The sequence below is a fragment of the Felis catus genome, chromosome D1 (assembly GCF_018350175.1).
Source record: "Felis catus isolate Fca126 chromosome D1, F.catus_Fca126_mat1.0, whole genome shotgun sequence".
Lineage (NCBI taxonomy): Eukaryota > Metazoa > Chordata > Mammalia > Carnivora > Felidae > Felis > Felis catus.
The window spans coordinates 1,899,783-1,920,858 of record NC_058377.1 but is presented as its reverse complement, the minus strand read 5'-3'; the positions used below and the strand labels follow the sequence as shown (position 1 = coordinate 1,920,858).

Below are 21,076 nucleotides of genomic sequence, written 5' to 3'. Positions count from 1 at the left end.
GGCGAGCACCTTTGTTCCCCGCTACACTAAGCTCTGTCGTCCCGGGGCTCAGCAACTCTCCCTCCCTTTGTCCTCCAGCCTTCCCACTCTCTGAGCAGAGCTGTTAACTTATAACCTCCCAGATGTTAAGTCCCGCTTGCTGTTGGAACACACTCCATCGAGCCCCTCCACTTTTGCCAGCCAGACTCGGGGGCTCTGCTTCAGCCACGTCTTAATGCTCATTTCATTTAGTTTAGATCCATTTAGTTTCATTTAGTTCAGTTACGATTAGTTACAGTTATTATTAATGGAGCAAGCAGAGCTCAACCAGGACAGGTGGGTGTCATAACCCAATAAACTGCTGAAGAACTAAAGTACAGGGGCAGCCCCTCTAGTGACACTGACAGCAAGCAAGGCCAGCTGAACAACAAGGGAGGGGAGCAGCTGTTACATCTTCTGAGAAGAAAACGACAGGAAGCTAGGGAGAGCTAACATAAAAAAAAAAGAAAAGAAAGGAGTTTTTGTTTCAGGTATAAATTATTTGCTAATTTCCTAATGCCTTGAAAATGTCATAGGGTTTTTTTTTTAACGTTTATCTATTTTTGAGACAGAGAGAGACAGAGCATGAATTGGGGAGGGTCAGAGAGAGGGAGACACAGAATCTGAAACAGGCTCCAGGCTCTGAGCTGTCAGCACAGAGCCCGACGCGACGCTCGAACTCACGGAGTGCGAGATCATGACCTGAGCCGAAGTCGGACGCTTAACCGACTGAGCCATCCAGGCACCTCGAAAATGTCATAGCTTTTATGTACCAACCAAAGATGTCCACAAAAGCAAACCCAGCAGCGGTCCCTGGGAGGAAGGCACAGCACTGGTGGATGTCGCTGTGAATGGCCCTTTCCCTGCTGTCCTTACCCCTAGGTTCCCTGGCAGCCATTTTCACATCAAACATGGGTATGCACAATAACATGGTACGTGTTTTTTGAAAAACCATTTGTCCCTTGTACAAAACAGAACATTAACAAGACCGTATTGACTCCTAGGCAAGAATCTTTCACAGGCGATCTGCCCCGTGACTGTGCCAGGGGAACGCAGCAGACAAGGAAAGGATGACAGAGCCACAAGTCGCACACTGAGAGACTGAACGCAGACCACGGTATCGAAGGACAGGAATGACTAACATTCTACCATGTGCCAGGCGCACCATGACTTTCCATGTGAAGTTACCTTGTTACATACTAACAGTTTAAGCAATTCAAAAAGCAGAGAGAGAAGAGTGGATTCCGAACGAGGAAAAAACGTCACTGGATCTGAAAATCTCGAACTGGCTGAGCAGTCTTTTCTTCCACGCCCTCCTCAAAATGAGGTATTTCTTCACGACAATAAAATGCTTTGGTTTGCTGATGTGTACGACAGACTCTCAGAAACACAAGACAGCACAAGATGCTGGTGTGAGTGCGCGTTGTTTCCGAGTCTGAGAAAAGCCAACATCCTAATGCAGCAAGCGAACTGGGTCATGACTTTCAGAGTAAATGGAGCACTCAGGTTTCAACAGTCAGGGCACAGAGCCAGTGAGAAACCATTCCAACCCTGAATGCATTACTTAACAGAGAAGGACAGTCCACAAAGTGCAGTCACTTACAGGACACATACACATGGTTTTTGCAACCGCTCAAAGGAAGAGAATTTCAGCTTCTATTTTCTGCCGTAAACAACTATGTTGAATAAAATATTAAAGCATGTTCTTCCACACACCCAAAAGCAACCTTGAGAGAAGGAAGAATTATTCAAACAACGAAGTGCTGAGTATTCAATTTTCATCTTTATTAATTTCATCCTGAATGCAAACACAAGGTATTCTGGATTAGAGATATCACTTACTAATTACCTCACAATAAGAAATAAGTGTGCTGTTACTGTCCTTGTACCTTGACCAAGGCCTTCCTTTTGGGGTGGCCAGGTGAGCCAGACGCCCCTGGGTGAGGTACACAGGGGACGGGAGACCGGTCATGCTCTGCTTCTACAGACTTCCTCTTCCCCTCCAAAGATGGAGTTCTAGGAGATGCAATGGGCTTGAATTCTAACCAACACTGTGGTGTGCAAATAAAATCTCTCCAGGAGCCAAGTGATCTAAGAGATGACTCAGTTTTGGGCTTTATCCCTTTTGACCTTTAAAAACCCAGACAGATAATGCTCTGGTCTCTCCAGCATCTTGGGGCTTAGGAACTGAGTCAAGGTCTAACCTGTGGTCCTCTCAGAGAAATAAGAGAGGTTTTATTATCCCTTCTGTTCAGAGCAATTTTGTAGACAAATGTCTGCAAAGCTAATTCTCATGGTATATGAAATAAGAATCGGGCTCTTTTTTGGGGTGACACGGAGAAATCTAGAAAGGGTTTTTTATGCACCAGCACTGCAAGTGAGACAACGACAAGCACGGCCCTGAGGTCACTGGGGCTGGTGACCCTAAGCTTTCACATTCATAATCACGGGTTGTGAGACCAGACATGAGGTCCACTATCTGGTCAATGGAGAGGATAAAAGACGCCCCCTCCCCCCCAATTAAAATCCTGAATGATTACACTTTCAGCAGAAGAGTCAAAGAGAAATAAACTGCCTTCACCTGTGCCCCAAGGACTATGAGGGAAAGTGCGTATCAAAATTTGGTAGTAACTGTGGAGTGGTGAGTGTATATGTAGGACTCTCTCCTCAAAAAATAATTGTCACAGTTGGAACTTTAACATTAGTTTGTATGCACGACTTTGGAGGTTCTAATGAACTTCAAGAGGATAATTTAATTTGTATAGTTCCAGACTAGAGGTATCTCAAAGTATTTGAAGGGTGCATGATGCTGACCCAACCTAAACCAAACCCTAAGCCTACATTCTAAACTGAATGGTTCAATACGTTTTAATTCCAGGCTACAAATAGCATCTTTGTAAGTCATGTTACCAAAATAATTACATGTCACGGCTTAACAAAAACCCAAATACCATATAAGTAAATAAGGCACTGCCATCAAATTATCATATACAATGTAGAGAAGAATCAAATCCACAAAGACTTCAGATATAGAAATAATCACAACAAACCATAAAGCAATTATGGTAAATGTTTCCAGAACTGACAGAGATTCTTAAAATAAACAAGAACATCTGGAAAAGAAACAAACTTTTAAAAATTAAAAATTATTGAGGTGCCTGGGTGGCTCAGTCAGTTAAGCCTCCAACTTCAGCTCAGGTCATGATCTCATGGTTCATGGGTTCGAGCCCTGCATCAGGCTCTGTTTTGAGAGCCTGGAGCCTGCTTTAGATTCTGTGTCTCCTTCTCTCTCTGTCCCTCCCCTGCTCGTGCTCTGTCTCTTTCTCAATAATAAATAAGCATTAAAAAATGTTATTAAATAAAAATAGTAAGGGTTAAAATGTAAAACTTCCATACTAGATTACATCTGGCTGAGTAGAGAGGGAGTGGACCGGAAGACACATGTGTAGAGTTTATTAAGAATGTATCACAAGGACACCAGGAAGTGGGAAACAAGAGAACTGAGACACACGGTGAGTAAAGAGAAGAGGGTGGGCCGACTCCTGACTCAGTTTCCAGAAGAGGAGGAGTAGAGCAGAGTGAAGAGTCCAACTGACCTTGCCCACAGATGAACAGGAGCAATGTAAATTCAAAAGCCCATTAAATCTTAAGCAAGATTTCAAAATGAATGAATTAAAGAGAGAAAGAAAACAAATCCATGCTGAGTCTCAGTAAAACTGCAGAAAACCAAGGCAAAGAGATCTTAAAAGCAGTATGAAAGTAAACATAAATCAAAGGTGCAAAAATGGACTTCTTAGCAGCAAAAGCAGAGAGCAGAAAAGAGCAGAATCATCTCACTGTACCTGCAATATAATGAGACAGTAACTGTTAATATGGAAAAATAAACATTTGAAAACAGAGGATGGGGCGCCTGGTGGCTCAGTTGGTTGAATGTCCAACTTCGGCTCAGGTCATGATCTCACAGTTTGTGAGTTGGGGCCCCGCATCGGGCTCTGTGCTGACAGCTCGGAGCCCGGAGCCTGCTTCGGATTCTGTGTCTTCCTCTCTCTGCCCCTCCCCTGCTCATGCTCGGTCTCTCTCTCAGAAGTAAACAAACATTTAAAAAATATATAAAAACAGAGGATACATTAAAGGCATTTTCAGAGAAATAAGGATGCAAAGAGTTTCCCACCAAAGGACTCCTGTGACTTCAGGAAGAAGGGGAGGACACTCACCCGAAATGTCCTGGAGGCAGGAAGGAGTACAGGACAGTGAAGGCATGGGCCCCGGTCAGAACAAGCATGAAGTGGAAACAACAGCCAAGACTGAAACACGTAACAGTAACTCCATATGAGGCTGGGGTTGTGTATAATGTCCTCAGCTTCTTCAATTCTCTTCCATATAAGTAAATATATTTACATTAACTTTGATAAGCTAACTTGGTACGATAAACTAGGATGCCACTAAAAAGGTAGAAAGCATGTACAATTTGTAAACTGTGAGAGAAAGATATCAGAGAAAACAGTCCAAAGGAAGATTAACAAAGGAATGAAAAGAAGAAAAATACAAGACATAATAATACAAAGTAATCCAAAGCAATATTAAATAGATGAAATGATCCACTTAAAGATCACAAAAAGACCACTTATGGGCTCTTTGTAAGATGCACACATATAAAAAGGTCCAAAAGCTGAGAATAGAAGTATGAAATAAGATAGAGCTAACCAAGAATAATTAAAAGAAGGTTCATGCAGATTTACTAATATCAGAAGAAAAACACTTTAAGAGTTACAGAAAATTACTTTACAATGATTAAGTTTAACCTATCAAGAGATAGTGTTCTGATTTTACATAACTCAAAAAGTGACAGTAAAAAACCATTTTATAAATGTAGGAGTCGTGACCAAAACACTTAAAAAACTTAATTTTGGGGTGCCTGGGTGGCTCAGTCGGTTAAGCGATTAACTTCGGTGCAGTCAGTTCGAGCCCCATATGGGGTTTTGTGCTGATGGCTCAGAGCCTGGAGCCTGCTTCAGATTCTGTGACTCCCTCTCTCTCTGCCCCTTCCCTGCTCATGCTCTTTCTCTCTCAAAAATAAACATTAAAAAAAAAGTTTAAAAACTTAACATAATTTCAACATGGCAGTCAACCACAGCAGAACACGTATTCTTTTCAAAGATAACACAAAAAAAATGTTTCATAATGATATAATGGGCCATAAAGCAAGTCTCAACAAGTTTCAAAGATGCGTGTCATAGGACAGCATTCTCTGATCACAAAGAGTAGAAATCTGCGACTAAAAGTAACCAGGAGAGCCACTTATGAATAAAAACGCATGAAAGAAGTAGAAGTCATAACACAACTTAGAAACTGTTTAAAAGTGAGTAGCAATGAAAACATAAAAGTAAAAATTTGAGGGGTACAGTTGCAAGAGTGTTTAAATTAGGAATAGGAGGAGGGGGATCACTGAAGCAAACACCCAGTCAAGAAGCAAACACAACAGAAGAAGAAGAGCACGCCTGGCTTGTGGAAGGGAGGTTGTTTCTCAGCTCCCATCCGCCCACTTTGCTTTTCTTCCTGTAGCTCTGTGATGCCCAGGCTGAGACTCCGCAAATTGAGGGTTTCTTGCCAGCTGAGGCCCCATGAGGTTCAGCCACATGGAATTTGCAGAGGAGAAGGGAAAACCCAGGGGCTTCTCCTGGGGGTGCTCCCGGCACCAGTCCTACAGCACCCCCAGCAACAGAGGTTCCAGCACTTCTGAGGGGGCAGCGCCCTCCTGCACCTGAGTCCCCGCCCCTCCATGGGCCCCTTTTTGTCCCTTTTTGTCTTTTCTGGCCATGCAACGTATGTATAACCAATTCCCTTGTATTAAATCATCTGTTGAAATACCTAGTGTGTTTTCTACTGTGCTGTCTGCAATGGGACAGAGAGAATCTAAGTTAATGTAAGCTACACATTCCTTGTTGTCAAAAGGAGTGAAACCTGTCAGGGTCCAGGGGAAGGAGAGTGGGAGTGGTGGTGGGTAAAGCTTTATTAAGAATTAAATTCCAAAGGACATCTTTCACCTGGAGAATCAATGAGACAGGAGATCATACTTGCTGAATTTTAGATGTTTTAGGAAGAAAAAAAAAAAGCCACAAAACAAAATAGCTCTAAGTACAACTGAGAAATGTTTTTATCCAACAAAGGTATATATTATAGATATATTCCCTACCTTAAATTTTCTAAAACTAGGACATAGTCATCATATTTTATAGGATTTCACCTTAATTAAAAGGGAAGAAAGTCGAAAAGCAGTCTGAGAAGAAATAATATATTTAAAAGATAATTTTAGTTTAAGAATATAAGAAAGTACTAGTCTTATTGTTTATTCTGGAATTCTCTATTTTACTTTAATTGCAATGCACTATTTTAAAATTAAGCTATTGTGCCTAAAAGATTAATTTGACAAACATACCATCTACCATCTGAAAAAAGAAATAGTAAAATAGTTACCAGATCAACAGGTTCAATTATTGTTCAGAAAAAATTCCATCACCTATTTTTTTCCCAACAATTCTCCCAGCCTAAAAGAGGCAGTTTTCTGTGTACCTCTTATCATGTGGGTAATCCCAGTGAGAGGTCATGGGAGTTCTCAAGCCATGTAAAGGAGATGTAAATTGGTCAGAATGTCAGTAATTCTCATCAGTTGTCACCATCAACCAGGTATTAAAAATTGATGAGAGGTAACTCACGCATAATAAGAATTTCAAAGCATGAACTGATCTTTCAAATGCAAACATGCATAATATTGAATGAAACTGGCTTCTCTATCTGTTATACTTTTCAGTATTTTGCTCATTAAATTGTTTTTCAAGTTACTATTTTTAGCAGAAATCCTAAGAAAAATGTCACAAAATAAGACATGTTACTAAATTATGCATCTGAACTATTTAAAAAATGATGTGACATAAATTAATGATTAACAAACTGCTGCCGAAAGTTACAATTACATATTTATATGCATTTTCTCCTGAAATAGATACAATCACTAATACAGTCACTAAAAATTTAGAGATTCCACCTCAAGCATGAAAGACTAAATTAAGAAAAGATCTTGAATACGCCATGGTATCAGGACCATTAGGGCTTGTTATACTAAGTTTTACAAAGCTACAAATCTTTAAAGAACTGAGAACAAAAAAGTTTAATGTCTGAAGAGTTCATGCTTTCCAAACTGTTCACATCCATTTTTTATTAGATCGGCACCAGAGTCCTACAGGGATGGATTCTACTTGGGAGATGTCTTGGACGCGTTTCTCTTGCTCCGCGCTCGCGTTGCCACAGCACTGGCGAATGACGTGTACCCACTGCAACCCGGTCCTGCAGAAGAGTCCTGACTGTCCATCCAGTCACTCTGCTCCAAGCATTCCTGTCCCTCACGGGTCAGACTAACAGACATGGCACACTCTTCCATCTCTCTGCGACACCACACCTTGTCTTTAACCGAGAGGATTTCTCGCTCATCGTGTAACATTCCCTGGCTTCCTTTCAGCAGAATTAAGCATTCCTTCACCTGGGCTCCCCCAAAACATTGTAATACCTCTATTTTTGAGTATTATTATCAAATCTTAATAAACCATAGCACATAGCATCTAAGAGAAACACCAATAGATACTTGATGAATGAAAAACGAGTTAATGCATGAATGCAGAGAAGAGGTTGACGTCCCTTTTTAAGAAAAAGCTAACATAGAGTCCAGAAGTGATTCAATTAATGTCTCCTAGCTATTTAATGGGAAAAGATTAGGACCTGGGTGACTCCCTTATAATTACTTTTCAAAAAATTATTATTATTGCTTAGATATAGTTAACCTTTAAGTTTAGCTAGTAATTAACCATAACCTCATAGAAATAATGATGAAAAACTAAAAAAGGAATGTAGTACTAAGTTGTTGCATTTGAAACATTTATATGCATAAATTTCAAAACTCTTACAAAACAGAATTCCTATTCCTAAGGGCCACATCTTAATTTGCCTGGTTTAAAATACGACCTTCATGAGAATTGTTGTGCAAGTTATAAATTAGTATTGGGAAACATGGAGAGGGAAAGGAGTAAAATGCAGGGATCTTATCTGGCCATCACTGGTGGCTGGCATGGCGAGCCTATTCAAGGATATGGAAACAGCCCTCGGAAACTCCTCATACACAAATCTGAGGTGGTTTGTGCACACAGCACTCAGGTCTGCTAGCCTGTGGAAGAAGCTTAGAAGTAAGGTTGGATATGGAGCCATGTGGTGAAAAATTCTTTTTCCCTTAGTAAAATTAATGTGATAATAATAAGAAGTATGATTTGAGAAAGTATCTATTAGAAGGAGAGTCAAATCTGGAGTTTTCTGTTATCCATATGAGAGAACAGAAGTCTAAATTATGACAATAAATTCAGGAAAGAAACGGAAGAGATAAAAAACAAACTGTAGCAGAATGAAGTGTAAGATACTTGCTACATTAATATGGCCACTATGAGTTTAACATAATGGTAATTTTGAAATAATCTATATTTATCTTACAAACCAAAATTAGAATGAAATTTTAAAAGTTACGCTTGTTTCCAGACAGGAGAGCAAACTATGTCCCACCTGCGAATCCTGTCTTGGACACAACAAGAGAACACTACACCAGAAGATGGGACCCTGAGAATGGGAACATCTGGGAGACCCTTGTAAACAGTAGGGCACGGTGACCCACCACCAAAGAGGGCTGGGCCCCAGGCTGGGGCGAGGCAAGCGACAATTCAGGGTTGCTGACTTTACCACCGCCCTGAATGGATCACTGTCCAACACGTCACCACTTCAGGGCTAAAAACAGCAATATGAAGCCACAGTCACGGATAGCAAGGTAGTTGATATGACACAGCATGTAGTCCAGCTGGTGTTGGAAACGGAGCTAAACAGGTTCCAGTACAAAGGCTGGCACTTGGATTATCAAACAAACAGATACAAACAAATCCACACCTGTTTATACTATGGTAAAACGTAAGGATATAAGAGACAGAACATTCTTAGAGGAAAAATATTAATCAGTTACAAAGAAATAAGAATTGGATTAACAGTGAACTTCCTCAGTAAAAAGACCTAATAACCTTATACGTAAAGGAGCTAGAAAAAGAAGAACAAACAATTCCAAAATCAATAGAGGGAAGAAAATATAAGATGAGAACAGACATAAATGATATAGAAACTAACAAAACAATAGATCAATGAAACCAGGAGGTGGTTCTTTGAAAACTCTTAGCCAGACTCATCAAAAGAGAGAGAGAGAGAGAGAGAGAGAGAGAGAGAGAGAGACACACAAAGGACTCAAAACCAGAAATGAAACAGGAGTAGTAACAACTGACAGCACAGAAATACGAAGGATTATAAAAGAATATTATGAAAAATTATATGCCAACAAATTGGACAGCTTAGAAGAAATGGATAAAGTTCTAGAAACACATAACCTCCTAAAATTGAAGCAGGAAGAAATAGAAAATTTGAACAGACCGATTACCAGCAGTGAAACTGAATCAGTAATCAAAAAACTCCCAACAAACAAAGGTCCAGGACGAGATGGCTTCACACATCAATTCTACCAAACATTTAAAGAAGAGTTAATACCTCTTCTTCTCCAACTACTACAAAAAATAGAAAAGAAAGAAAAATTTCCATATTCATTCTATGAGCCCAGCATGACCCTGACACCAAATCCAGATAAAGACAAGAAAAATAAGAACTATAGGCCCATAAATCTGATGAGCATCAATATAAAAATCCTCAACAAAGTATTAGCAAACTGAATCCAATTCCACATTAAAAAAATCATTCACCACAACCAAGGAGGATTTATTCCTGGGATGCAAGACTGGTTCAGTATTTACAAATCAATCAACATGATACACCACATCAACAAGACAAAGGGTAAAAACCACATGATCCTTTCAATAGATGCAGAAAAAGCATCTGACAAAGTACAACATCCGTCCATGATAAAAACCCTCAAGGAAGCAGGTTTAGAGGGAAAATACCTCCACATAATAAAGGCCTTACATAAGAACATGCACAGGTAACACCGTACTCAAGGGTGAACAACTGAGAGCTTTTAGCCTACGTTCAGGAAGAAGACAAGGATGCCCACTCTCACCACTTCTATTCAATACACTACTGGAAGTCAGTCACAGCATTCAGACAAGAAAAAGAAATAAAAGGCATCTGACTTCATAAGGAAGAAATAAACTTCCGCTATGTGCAGATGATACGATACCATATGTAGAAAACCCAAAGGACGCCACCAAAAAAACTACTCAATAAATGAATTCAATAAGGTTGCAGGATAAGAAATCATAGAGAAATCAGGTGCAATTCTCTACGCTAACAATGAAGTAACAGAAAGAGAAATGAAGAAAACAGTGCCATTTACAAGCGTACCAAAAATAACCAAATACCTAGGAATAAACTTAGCCAAGAAGGTCAATGACCTGTACTGTGAAAACCAGAAAGCAATGATGAAAGACACTGAGGATGGCACGGGAAGGAAAAAGGAAAAACATCCCGTGCTCATGGATTCCAAGAACAAATACTGTTAACGTGTGCAAACTACCCAAGGCAACAGACTGTGAGGTCTGTTTCTAGTCTTGGTAGCATGCTTGTGCTCTCTCTCGCTTGCTCTCTCTCTTTCTGTGGCGCACACACACACAAACTTAAGAACTTGAAATTGCCATCCAGCATGGCTGAGATACCCCATTGATCCTGTCTTCGTAATGGAAAGTGGTCCTTATGCTCGATCCAGACAGACCTTGAGCAATGTCGAACACGCCTGTCTCTTCCACACCCACCCATCTGATGCCACCTGAGAGGATGCTGACTCTCCCGCAGCTCCCAGTGCCAGGACTACATTTCACACAAAAGAAAGTTCACACACGCTTAGTGCCTATGCACTTATAGATGTGAGTGCTGGTCAACCATTCTCAGTGATGTCTCACATTCAAGTTCACTTCACAAAGCAGAAGTCATTTGTTCTTTCCTGCCTCTGTTGCAGTTTATGATAAAACCAGTTCATGATTCATAAAGGCTGCAAATTAACTCAAAATGCATGGTCATTTTCTACTTCCTTCTTTCTTTAGTTTCAAACAATGTAAACACCACTCAGAAAGCTAAATCCAAACAATACAAACATAATCTCAAAATTATAAAATACAATTTCTTTGTAAAATCAAGCCTTCTGAGGGAAAAAGGCAGTCAAATTTCCCTGTATAATACAGGACTGTGGCACTAAATGCATTTAACTTCCCACACTTCCCCTCCTGGTTATTAATTTAAAGGAAAGCAAAGGCTGACTTAAGAACAGTAACTCTCCTGTGAACCAGTACAAAGAACGGATCAGGACCATGACTCCATATCAGGAATACGAGTAAGGTGATTCCTTGTACGGCCAGGGCAGAGGGGAGCACGGCACAGGACACCAGGGCATGAAGCGCTGTCCCTGCTAGACGCCCCTCACACTGACTGTGTCAAGCTTTACCAGTGGGGCGATCCGAATGGAAGCAGTGATCCCGGTGAGCGGGGGTCAGTGCTTCCTGGGATTCCTGATGATCCCCATGTGTTGAGAATGTCATAACAACTCAAAATCACAATACTGTAAGGTTTGAGGATTTTGAATTTTTAGAAGCTTTTAACCTTTTTCATAGGTTCTGAAATTAGCTCTATTTGACATCCCTCATTTTAAAAGGTTAGACCTGAGATAGAGGCATTTTTACACTAACACTACACTGATGGACTGTATAGTTTTGTTTTTGAATTCGAAAGAATAAATCCCTATTCAATAAGAACAGGAACCACAATATGCTAACGACTGCCTCATGAGCAACTACTCTACCATCTACCGTAACTACCCTACAATACAAAACTAAGTGGGTTCCAGCCGATGAACTGTTTCTCCTCAGCACTGTGAGTCCTGTGAAACATACCACCTTCACCAGCAGGCGCTGACTTTACAGAAAGAGGAAAGACAAGGCAAGCAGCGAATACAGTGACGTACAGCAGGTACAGGGGATGACCTGGCACATCACCAGGATATGACAATTCACACCGGTCACCCCGCTTCTTGGGCTGATCTGCTTCTGTTACTATTATGTCCCCACCTCCTTCCAGGACACTGGTGTACATAAGAGGCAGATCAACACAGAATTTTACCATCAGGGAAAATTTGGGGATAAAACTGGAAAAAAAGGACAGGGAGAAAAAAGGGGGCCCGATCCGAATACTGTTCCAGTACTAACCTGGTTTAGTTTCTTCCAGAGATTGAGGACAGGGGACAGTTCGTTAGACCAGATTTCTCTATCAAATTTGCAACCAGCTGTTACTGATCTGCCCAAGATCCTCAACTGTGAAATAACCTAAAATAAAAACATAATAAGCAGAAAAAATTGAAAAGAGAGAAATAGTATGGGTCCAAAAATAGCTATATTTATTTTACAAAAATAGAGACTAAATATAAACAAGTTTTAATCCCATTATCTCTATTCAATTGCCTTAACATGTAACTGATTTACTTAAGCAGTTAAAAAATAAAGAAAAATATATTTCGTTTGATTGACTCAACTTTATAATTTCAACATGCTGATTGATTAAAGATCGTTTTTCTGAAAAGAGGCAATGGTAGGAAAGATAGTAAATAGCATACCACACTACATCAAAGAGCAAAACAATTTTAAGTAATTATTTGTTGGTACAAATCATTACAAACCCAAGTTTTTGTGCTCTGTATTAACGTTAGGTTGCCACGTAAACGTTTCCTCTGCACGAAGACTCTAATGAAAGACTCACAGACAGGGGGGCGGGGTGCAAACCAGGCGAGGTACACAGTGCTTCCCACTGGGGGCGCCCCTTCCGCAACTTTCTGCTGATCCCCATCGAAATCCACTCACACACATTTCCTAACACCGTGCTCTGTGACGTGGGCTTCGGCAACGATAACTGACTTGCTACTTCTCCAGCAACGAGGCAGAGGTAATGAGGGTACTGATATCGGGCTGGAGGTATTGGGGTGGGTACAAAATCAGCGCGGTATCTGCGGGCTGCTCTTTACAAGCACTTCAACTCAATGTCAAAATTATGCTCTCAGTGCTTCTCTGACATAAAATAAACCCAAAACGAGAGGCATGTGTTTTCCAAAGCTACTATTTTTAACACCAACCTTTGCAGCATGCTGACTACATTTCTGTTTTATTTTTTGAAAAATAAAAGATGTAGATTCCAAGATTTGAAAGATGTAGATTGTTTTTCCTTTTTGAACAGATTGGGCTATATTTCATATTTGTTGGATGCTTGTATTAGTAAAGTTCTTAAGAAAATAAGGGCCATAAATCTTTCAAAATCAACACACTACTCAATTGTTAAACATCCACCATCATGCTGTAAAACTCAAGTTACTTCTAGAGCTTTTGATTGATTCTCCAATCTTGAAAAAATCATGGTGATTCAGGGTTTCATTTTCTTTGTTTTTCTGATAAATTATTTTCATTTGCTCTAGCTGAACCCTACAACAGCAGCTAATTCATCAACTTTGCCACACCACAAAACACCGCTAGTTGGTAGTCAGAAGAAGTGCTATTTTAACTCTGGTAACATTCGCTATCACTTATTTGTATTTTAAATTTGTCAAACAAGCCAGAAAACAAATAAGGATGCAAAGGGATGTCTAAAGGAAAAGAGATGCAAACTTTTTTACAAGATGCTAAAAACTATTTTAAGAATAAAATACTTGCCAGCTCAAAAGGCCATGCTTTCTGTCCTAGAAAAACAGTATGTGAGGTTTGCTTTTCCTAATAACACTATGATAATATACTATAATCTTTAACAAACAGAATAAAAAGAGAGTTCAAATACATAATGATATATTTTTACCATGAGAATAGACCTATAACTTAGAATTGTGGACCATCTTTTGTTTTTACAAAATCTCACGTATTTATTTATCTTTTTAAAAAGCACAGGTAATAAAATCTTCCCATTATTTACATTTTAAACCAATTAAAAACTACTTTAGGGATGCCTGGGTGGCTCAGTTGGTTGAGTGTCAGACTTTGCCTCAGGTGATGACCTCACGGTTTGTGAGTTCAAACCCCGCGTCAGGCTCTGTGCTGACAGCTCGGAGCCTGGAGCCTGCTTTGGATTCTGTGTCTCCCTCTCTCTCTGCCCCTCCCCTGCTTGCACTCTGTCCCTCTGTCTCCCAAAAATAAATAAATATTTTTTAAAAAGTACTTTATTTGCTAACACTCCATTAAAATGGTGTCAAACAGGGTGGGATTCTCCACAAACAACACATTTACTTTGTTGTTCGTTTTGCCTTCTCTTGGCATAAAATGCTTCCCTGGCTTTCCTTTCCTTCCCTTGTCTTCTCTGTGGCTGACTTTGTCCAGTACTAATGTTACACTGACAGACTGCTTACATTTTCTAAGTCACCTCTGGTGTCATCCTTCTTGGAATGAGAGGGAATACAATATTTGAAAACAAACACTCTCAATTTACAGATGAGAAAATGGACTTTCAGAAAAACTGAACAGATTACATATTCGTTTCCAGGGATATGTCAGACGAAACACCTGGAGAAATCCTGTAACACAACACGTGTAAAACCACAATTACACAACAGAATCAACAAAAAACCTTTTAAGATTTATGACTGAAGTACCTGGAACATTAAGGGAAGTCTGTATTTTTACCATTAAGTATTTTATTTTAATCCAGTGTGGCTAGTGCAGCGTTCTCACAGTCTCATGCATACAATACCATGATTCCACGCCCCCGAGTGAACCATGGTGGTGCAGCTCATCTAGACCTATGCATCCAGAAGGCAGCATCTGCCCTGTGACATCAGCCCCTCCGAAAGGGCCTGGAGCTTGCGTTGCTGATTTACTTGCTATTATGCGTGACTTTCAGATTGACAGAAAAGTTGCACAAATAGTACAGAGAACTCCCTTTAGAGACTTCAGCGTGCCCCCCTACGTCAGCATCTTACAATCAGCGCACAATGATCAAAACCAGGAAACTAACAAAGGCACAGTACTACCAACTAAGCTATTACAAGCCCTATTTCAACCTCACCAATTTTTCCACGAATGTCCTTTTTCTGTTTGAGGAGAATCTGGGATCGTATTGAGCTGTAATTTATCTGCAGTCCCACCCAAAACAATGACAGTCAAGGAAAGGCTTTCATACCCTTGACACTTGTAAGCCATACTGGTCAATCACTCTGTAAAATGTCCCCTATGTGAGTCCAGTTCCTAAGGGTCAGAGTTCCAACGTTAAGACCTAGAAACCCAGATTGGAATGACTAGGACACACGGTTTGCTCCACCACGGCTTTGGGCTGACAGTGTGGGCTGCTGGAAACACCATCATCACGAACATTCCACACATCAACACCATCAAACTTCAGTGAATGAGACGCTGGAAGAAAATTACAGCAGCAAAGGCTTATGTTTAAAAAGACACAAAGTTTAAAACTGAGCCAAACTTAAATAACAAAGTTGAAAATGGAGATGGAAGTAAAAGGAGAAAAAAATATTTAATGAAAAGACAACTGATAGAAAAGAGAGCAGATAAAAAACCAAAAGTCACGGGCACCTGGATGTCTCAGTCAGTTACATGTCTGACTCTTGATTTCGGCTCAGGTCATGATCTCATAGTTTTGAGTTCTAGCTCTGTATCGCGCTCTGCACTGACAGCAGGGAACCTGTTTGGGATTCCCCCTCTCTCTCTCCCTGCCCCTCCCCTGCTCATGCTCTCTCTCGTGAAAAAAAAAAAAAAAGTCAGTTTACTGAAAGGACTAATAAAATCATGAGATTTCTGAGTATACTGGGTGATATAAGATAAAGATAAAATGAGTTAAAAGTTTATTTTAAAAATACAATTTTTTAAAAAAAATTTAATGTTTATTTTTTGAGAGAGAGAGAAAGTGAGTGGGGGAGGGGCAGAGAGAGAGGAAGACACAGAATCTGAAACAGGCTCCAGGCTCTGAGCTGACAGCTCAGAGCCTGATGTGGGACTTGAACTCACTGACCATGAGATCATGACCTGAGCCGAAGTTGGACGCTTAACTGACTGAGCCACCCAGGTGCCTCTTAAAATCCAATTTTAAAAAGAATATAATTACAGATACAGGAGTGACTAAAAGACATTAATGAGATTATTTTGAATAGTTTTATGCCATAAAAAGTTACAAATTTGGCCAACAGAAATTCCTAGGAATATATAAACTAATAAAAGAGCCTCAAGAAATAACAGCAAAACTAAATCAGAGGCATAGTTTAAAAAATTAAATGAAAAGTTAAAAACCACCGTCTTAACCGCAGACACCAGCAGTTCACTTGAGGGATCTGATGTCACAGGAGCTCAGATCGCACACGAACCCCTCAGGGACTAGAAACGAGGCAGCGATCCTCGAGTCAAGTAACAGAGACTAGGAAAAACACTACCAGAAATAAAAGATGTTCAAAAATCAATTTTAATCCTGAACACAGACACAAATAAATATCAATCAACCTCTAAAAAAGACACACATGACAATTCTGAACGGATGGTTTAATCACAGGAAATATAATTCACCACATAAATGGAGGAGAGGAAAAACTGGAATCTGCAATGGAAATCCTCTGCTCTGTCTGCTCCTAGAGGGTCTGCCCCACCACCTGTAAGCCGGCTCATCTGCCGACACGCTTTGACTAACAGACCTCCGCAGAAGCGACACGTGACTTCCAAAGCCTTCACTTGAAGAAAACTAGCAGTTCCCGCTCTGGCCTTGGGGCCCCGAAACAGCACACCAGCCTCTGGGAGAGCAAACCAAACGTCCCCAGCCGGGAGCCAGGGTCATCTGCACACATGACTAGGCTGCCTCAGGCCTCCCAGCCCCGTCAGCCCCGCAGATGTGGGCAGCCTCATGTGCAATGCCAAAGATGGACGCGGAGAAATTACACAGCCTCCCCTCAGAATCCTAAAAAAAGTCACGCAATAAATATGACTGTTTCAAGTCACAAAGTTTTGGGATGGCTGGCTGTGCAGCGAAGACTAACGGAATCATCAAGAAAAGCAGAAAATTCCTTGAACCCATGTTGTGGGTTGAGTGTCTGCACTCCCAGCGAAATTCAGAGTTAAGTTCGCGTCCCCAGCATTTGGAGATGGGCCTCTGAGGAAGCAGTTAAGGCTAAATGAAGTCCTATGCGTGGGGTTCTGAGCTGACAGTGCCAGTCTCCGCAGAAGAAGGGACAGCAGAGAGCTCTCAATCAACCTCGGTCTGTCTGCAAACATGCAAAGAGGAAAAGCCATGCGAGGCCACAGTGAGAAGACTGCCATCTACAAGCACCAGAAACTGAACATACCGGCCCTTTCATCTCAGACTCCCAGCCTCCAGGACTGTGAAAAAATACATTTTGTAGTTTCAGCTGCCCTGTCTGTGGTAGATGGCCGCAGCTTGGGACAGCTCGACTGAACACTTTCAACCTGACGATGATGCCAATGTGATACATCCTACCTCGGTAGGAACCACGTATTGAATTCTGATCTTCTCCTGGGCTCCGGACAGGTGCCACGATGCTCTCTCACAAGGCTGGCGGCAGTGTGGTAAACAAGGGTATCACAAGAGTGAACAACGGACACACTCACAACCGTTGTGTTCTTCAGTGTCAGAACAGGACTCAGGGATTACACGGCACATTCAACACCTTATTCTACAATAGGTTTCGCATTATAAGACTGCCTGACGGTAGGCTCATGTAAGTGTTATGAGCACACTTAACGGAGGCGAGGGAAGCTATGATGTTACTAGATCAGGTGTATCAAACGCATCCCACTTACAATACTGCCAGCTCATGAGGGGTTGACCAAGATGTTACATCACACCGTAAGCCAAGAAAGATCTGTGTTTTGTTAAAATAGCCCAAGCAGATTAATGCAGCCTTAAAAATGGTATCCACAAAACACAGCAAATATTCAAATCTATAATCAAATGTTAGAAACCCTTTAAAATGAGAGCAAGACAGGAATGTTGGCTATCATGACTTTTATTCAATAATGCACACAGGGATCTAGCTACCCCAAGAAACAAGAAAAGGCAGTTAAATGTGGAGAGACTGGAAAAGAAAAAAAAAAGCTTGAATCATTTTCCCAGACAATACAATTTAGCAAAAAATGAAGTAACTTATAATGTTTTCACATATATTATATTCATGCTATATACACTATATATTTTTCTATTTGTAGTTGAAATAAATAGAAATTTATTACATAATAATACTTTTTAACTTCAGCTCAAGTATTATGTCTTTTATCAACAGTAACTGGGGAACCCTTAAAATGTTCCTCAGTCAGTACTCTCACCCCCGCCCCTAAGATCTTCACACTCCCGCGGGGTGCGTCCCCAGTGCAACAAGGTGTAACAAGCCTTGCTCAACTCCCACATGCCGCAGAAAGGAAGCAGTCACTCACACGTGAGAATGGGCTCTGGAAGAACATCGGAAGTTTATCTTTATGTTAATAAGAAGGAAAAAACCGTCCTCTACGTCTCTCACGTCTTTCAATAAAAATATTTATGCTGCTCACACACAAGACCAAACTGTGATTTGTGAGATGAGATTTCACTCAAGATCAAAAAGGAAATGTACATTCACTCCACCATGTTAAGAACTCATATCACGGGGTGCCTGGGTGGTGCAGTCGGTTAAGCGTCCGACTTCAGCCAGGTCACGATCTCGCGGTCTGTGAGTTCGAGCCCCGCGTCGGGTTCTGGGCTGATGGCTCAGAGCCTGGAGCCTGTTTCCGATTCTGTGTCTCCCTCTCTCTCTGCCCTTCCCCCGTTCATGCTCTGTCTTTCTCTGTCCCAAAAATAAATAAACGTTGAAAAAAAAAAAGAAAAAAAAAAAAAAGAGTCTGTTTCTTGGTTTCTCTCTCTCTCTGTCTCTCTCTTTAAAAAAAAAAAGAAAAAAAAAAAAAGAACTCCTATCACCATTTTTTCAAGGCAATATATTGAAAGCCTGAAATTAAAATTTCAGGAGATCTCCTAGCTTATACAATCTAATTAAGCAAATTAGATATGAACTTCCCTTTCAACGAAGATGTTTCAATTTTACTGGGACTAGAAAAATATACCAGTTTTAAATACCAAGGTAGGAGGCTGAACACTCAATTATGAATAATACATAGTAATGTTTTATATACAACTTCGGACAAACATATTATGTTATATACACACATCCAAACACACAAATAAAAAAAAGTGTATTTGTAGCCTCTCAAATGAGTGGCAGCGTCACTTTAGTAAAGCCTCAAGCTGGACATAGGAACGTCCTTCAGGGAGAAAATGAATAAGCAAACTGTGGTACATCCATTCAGCAAGAAAATGGAACAGACTCCTGATACACACAACCAACATAATTATGCTGAACAACAAGCCAGACAGAGGGGCGTACTTAATTGTATAATACTTTTAAGTAAAACTCTAGAAAATGCACATGAATCTGCAAATGACAAAAGAGCAATCAGTAGTGGAAGGGGACAGGGGAGGGGAGACAGGAGGAAGAGACTCCAGCGTTACAGGAGTGATGGGAATATTCATTATCTTGATGTTGTGAGGTTCTAACAGGTATATATATACATGTATAATTTCAAGATGGCAGGGTAGGAAAATCCTGAACTCAACTTGTCTCACAGACACAACAAATCTATGGCTACATATGGAATCATGTCCTTGGAAAAAGTTCTGAAAACTTGATGAACGATGCCTCCTCAAACACAGGTTACAAGAGCTGCCTCTTGTAACTCTTGCTAAAAACAAGACATCCCTTGCTAAAAACCCCACAATCAGCAGGGACCTCCCCAGAGAAGTATTTCCTCCCCATGAGGCACCCCAAACCTTGGGCCCTATACCAAAGACACAGCCCTGCAAATGTTGGGCTTTGGAAAGCAATAAATAGTGAAGGAGGAGAAACAGAAACATCTGGAACAGAAGACAGCTCCTGAAGAAGACACCCACCCCAGACCAAGTGCAAAAGCAGAAGTCTGAACAGCACCTAGATCACTGGTGAAGGAGACCTACTTGCTAATCTTAAATTGACAGCTGGAAAGACAGGGACAAGTTGGGACTCTTACTGGGGACAAAGCACTGTGGGCATCATTTCTGCAATCTCATTCCACCTTGCTAATGCCGACACTAGCAGGTGCAATTCTGGCAATCATTCTCTATCCTTCTAGCACTGCCAAGTGTGGTCCCAGCCAACTGTGCTACAGCTGCATAACAGTGACAGGGTAAGTGTCTTGCCCCCGGTAACACAGCCACATATCTAACAGCCAGGCAAGCACCTCACCCCTTCTCAATGTGGCCCTATCACAGCCATCTGGGGGCACGTGATTCCCCTCTCATTCTCCCCCATAGCTGTGGCCGATCAACAGCTCGGTGGGGGTCCCGCCCACCTAACACTGCAGCCAGGGTTCTACCACAGACTCCTCACCCCCAGAGTACGGGTCTTGGTGCTCATGGCAGAATGTGCACCTGGGATCCACGAATGACCTACATATGACCACTCCTTCAAGGATGGGACTTGAAGCTGTTTCACCTAGTACAGAGAAATACACACAGGCAAAATGAGGATACAGAGGAATACATTCCAAATGAAAAATACAGAATTCCATAAAAAGAACTTAATGAAACAAAGCCAAATATATACCTGATACAGAAGTCAAATGGTCATAAGGATGATAAAGAACTCAAAGAATGGATGAAGACATGAGACTTTCAACAAAGAGATAAAAAATCGGGGCGCCTGGGTGGCTCAGTTGGTTAAGCGTCTGACTTCAGCTCAGGTCACGATCTCGCGGTCTGTGAGTTTGAGCCCCGCGTCGGGCTCTGGGCTGATGGCTCAGAGCCTGGAGCCTGTTTCACATTCTGTGTCTCCCTTTCTCTGCCCCTCCCCTGTTCATGCTCTCTCTCTGTCTCAAAAATAAATAAACGTTAAAAAAAAATTAAAAAAAAAAGAGATAAAAAGTATAAGAATGCACCAAACACAAGTCACAGA

General features: G+C 41.0%; 1 protein-coding gene across 13 annotated transcripts in view; it reads right to left on the bottom strand.

The window, feature by feature from the left end:
- Window positions 1–21,076, bottom strand: part of DYNC2H1 (dynein cytoplasmic 2 heavy chain 1) — a 353,260-nt gene that overhangs the window by 103,011 nt on the left and 229,173 nt on the right. For all 13 annotated transcript variants that reach the window (XM_045038203.1, XM_045038204.1, XM_045038198.1 and 10 more), the window contains one exon: window positions 12,291–12,407. In XM_045038203.1, the coding sequence (XP_044894138.1) occupies window positions 12,291–12,407 (117 nt within the window). The remainder of the gene's footprint in view (window positions 1–12,290; window positions 12,408–21,076) is intronic.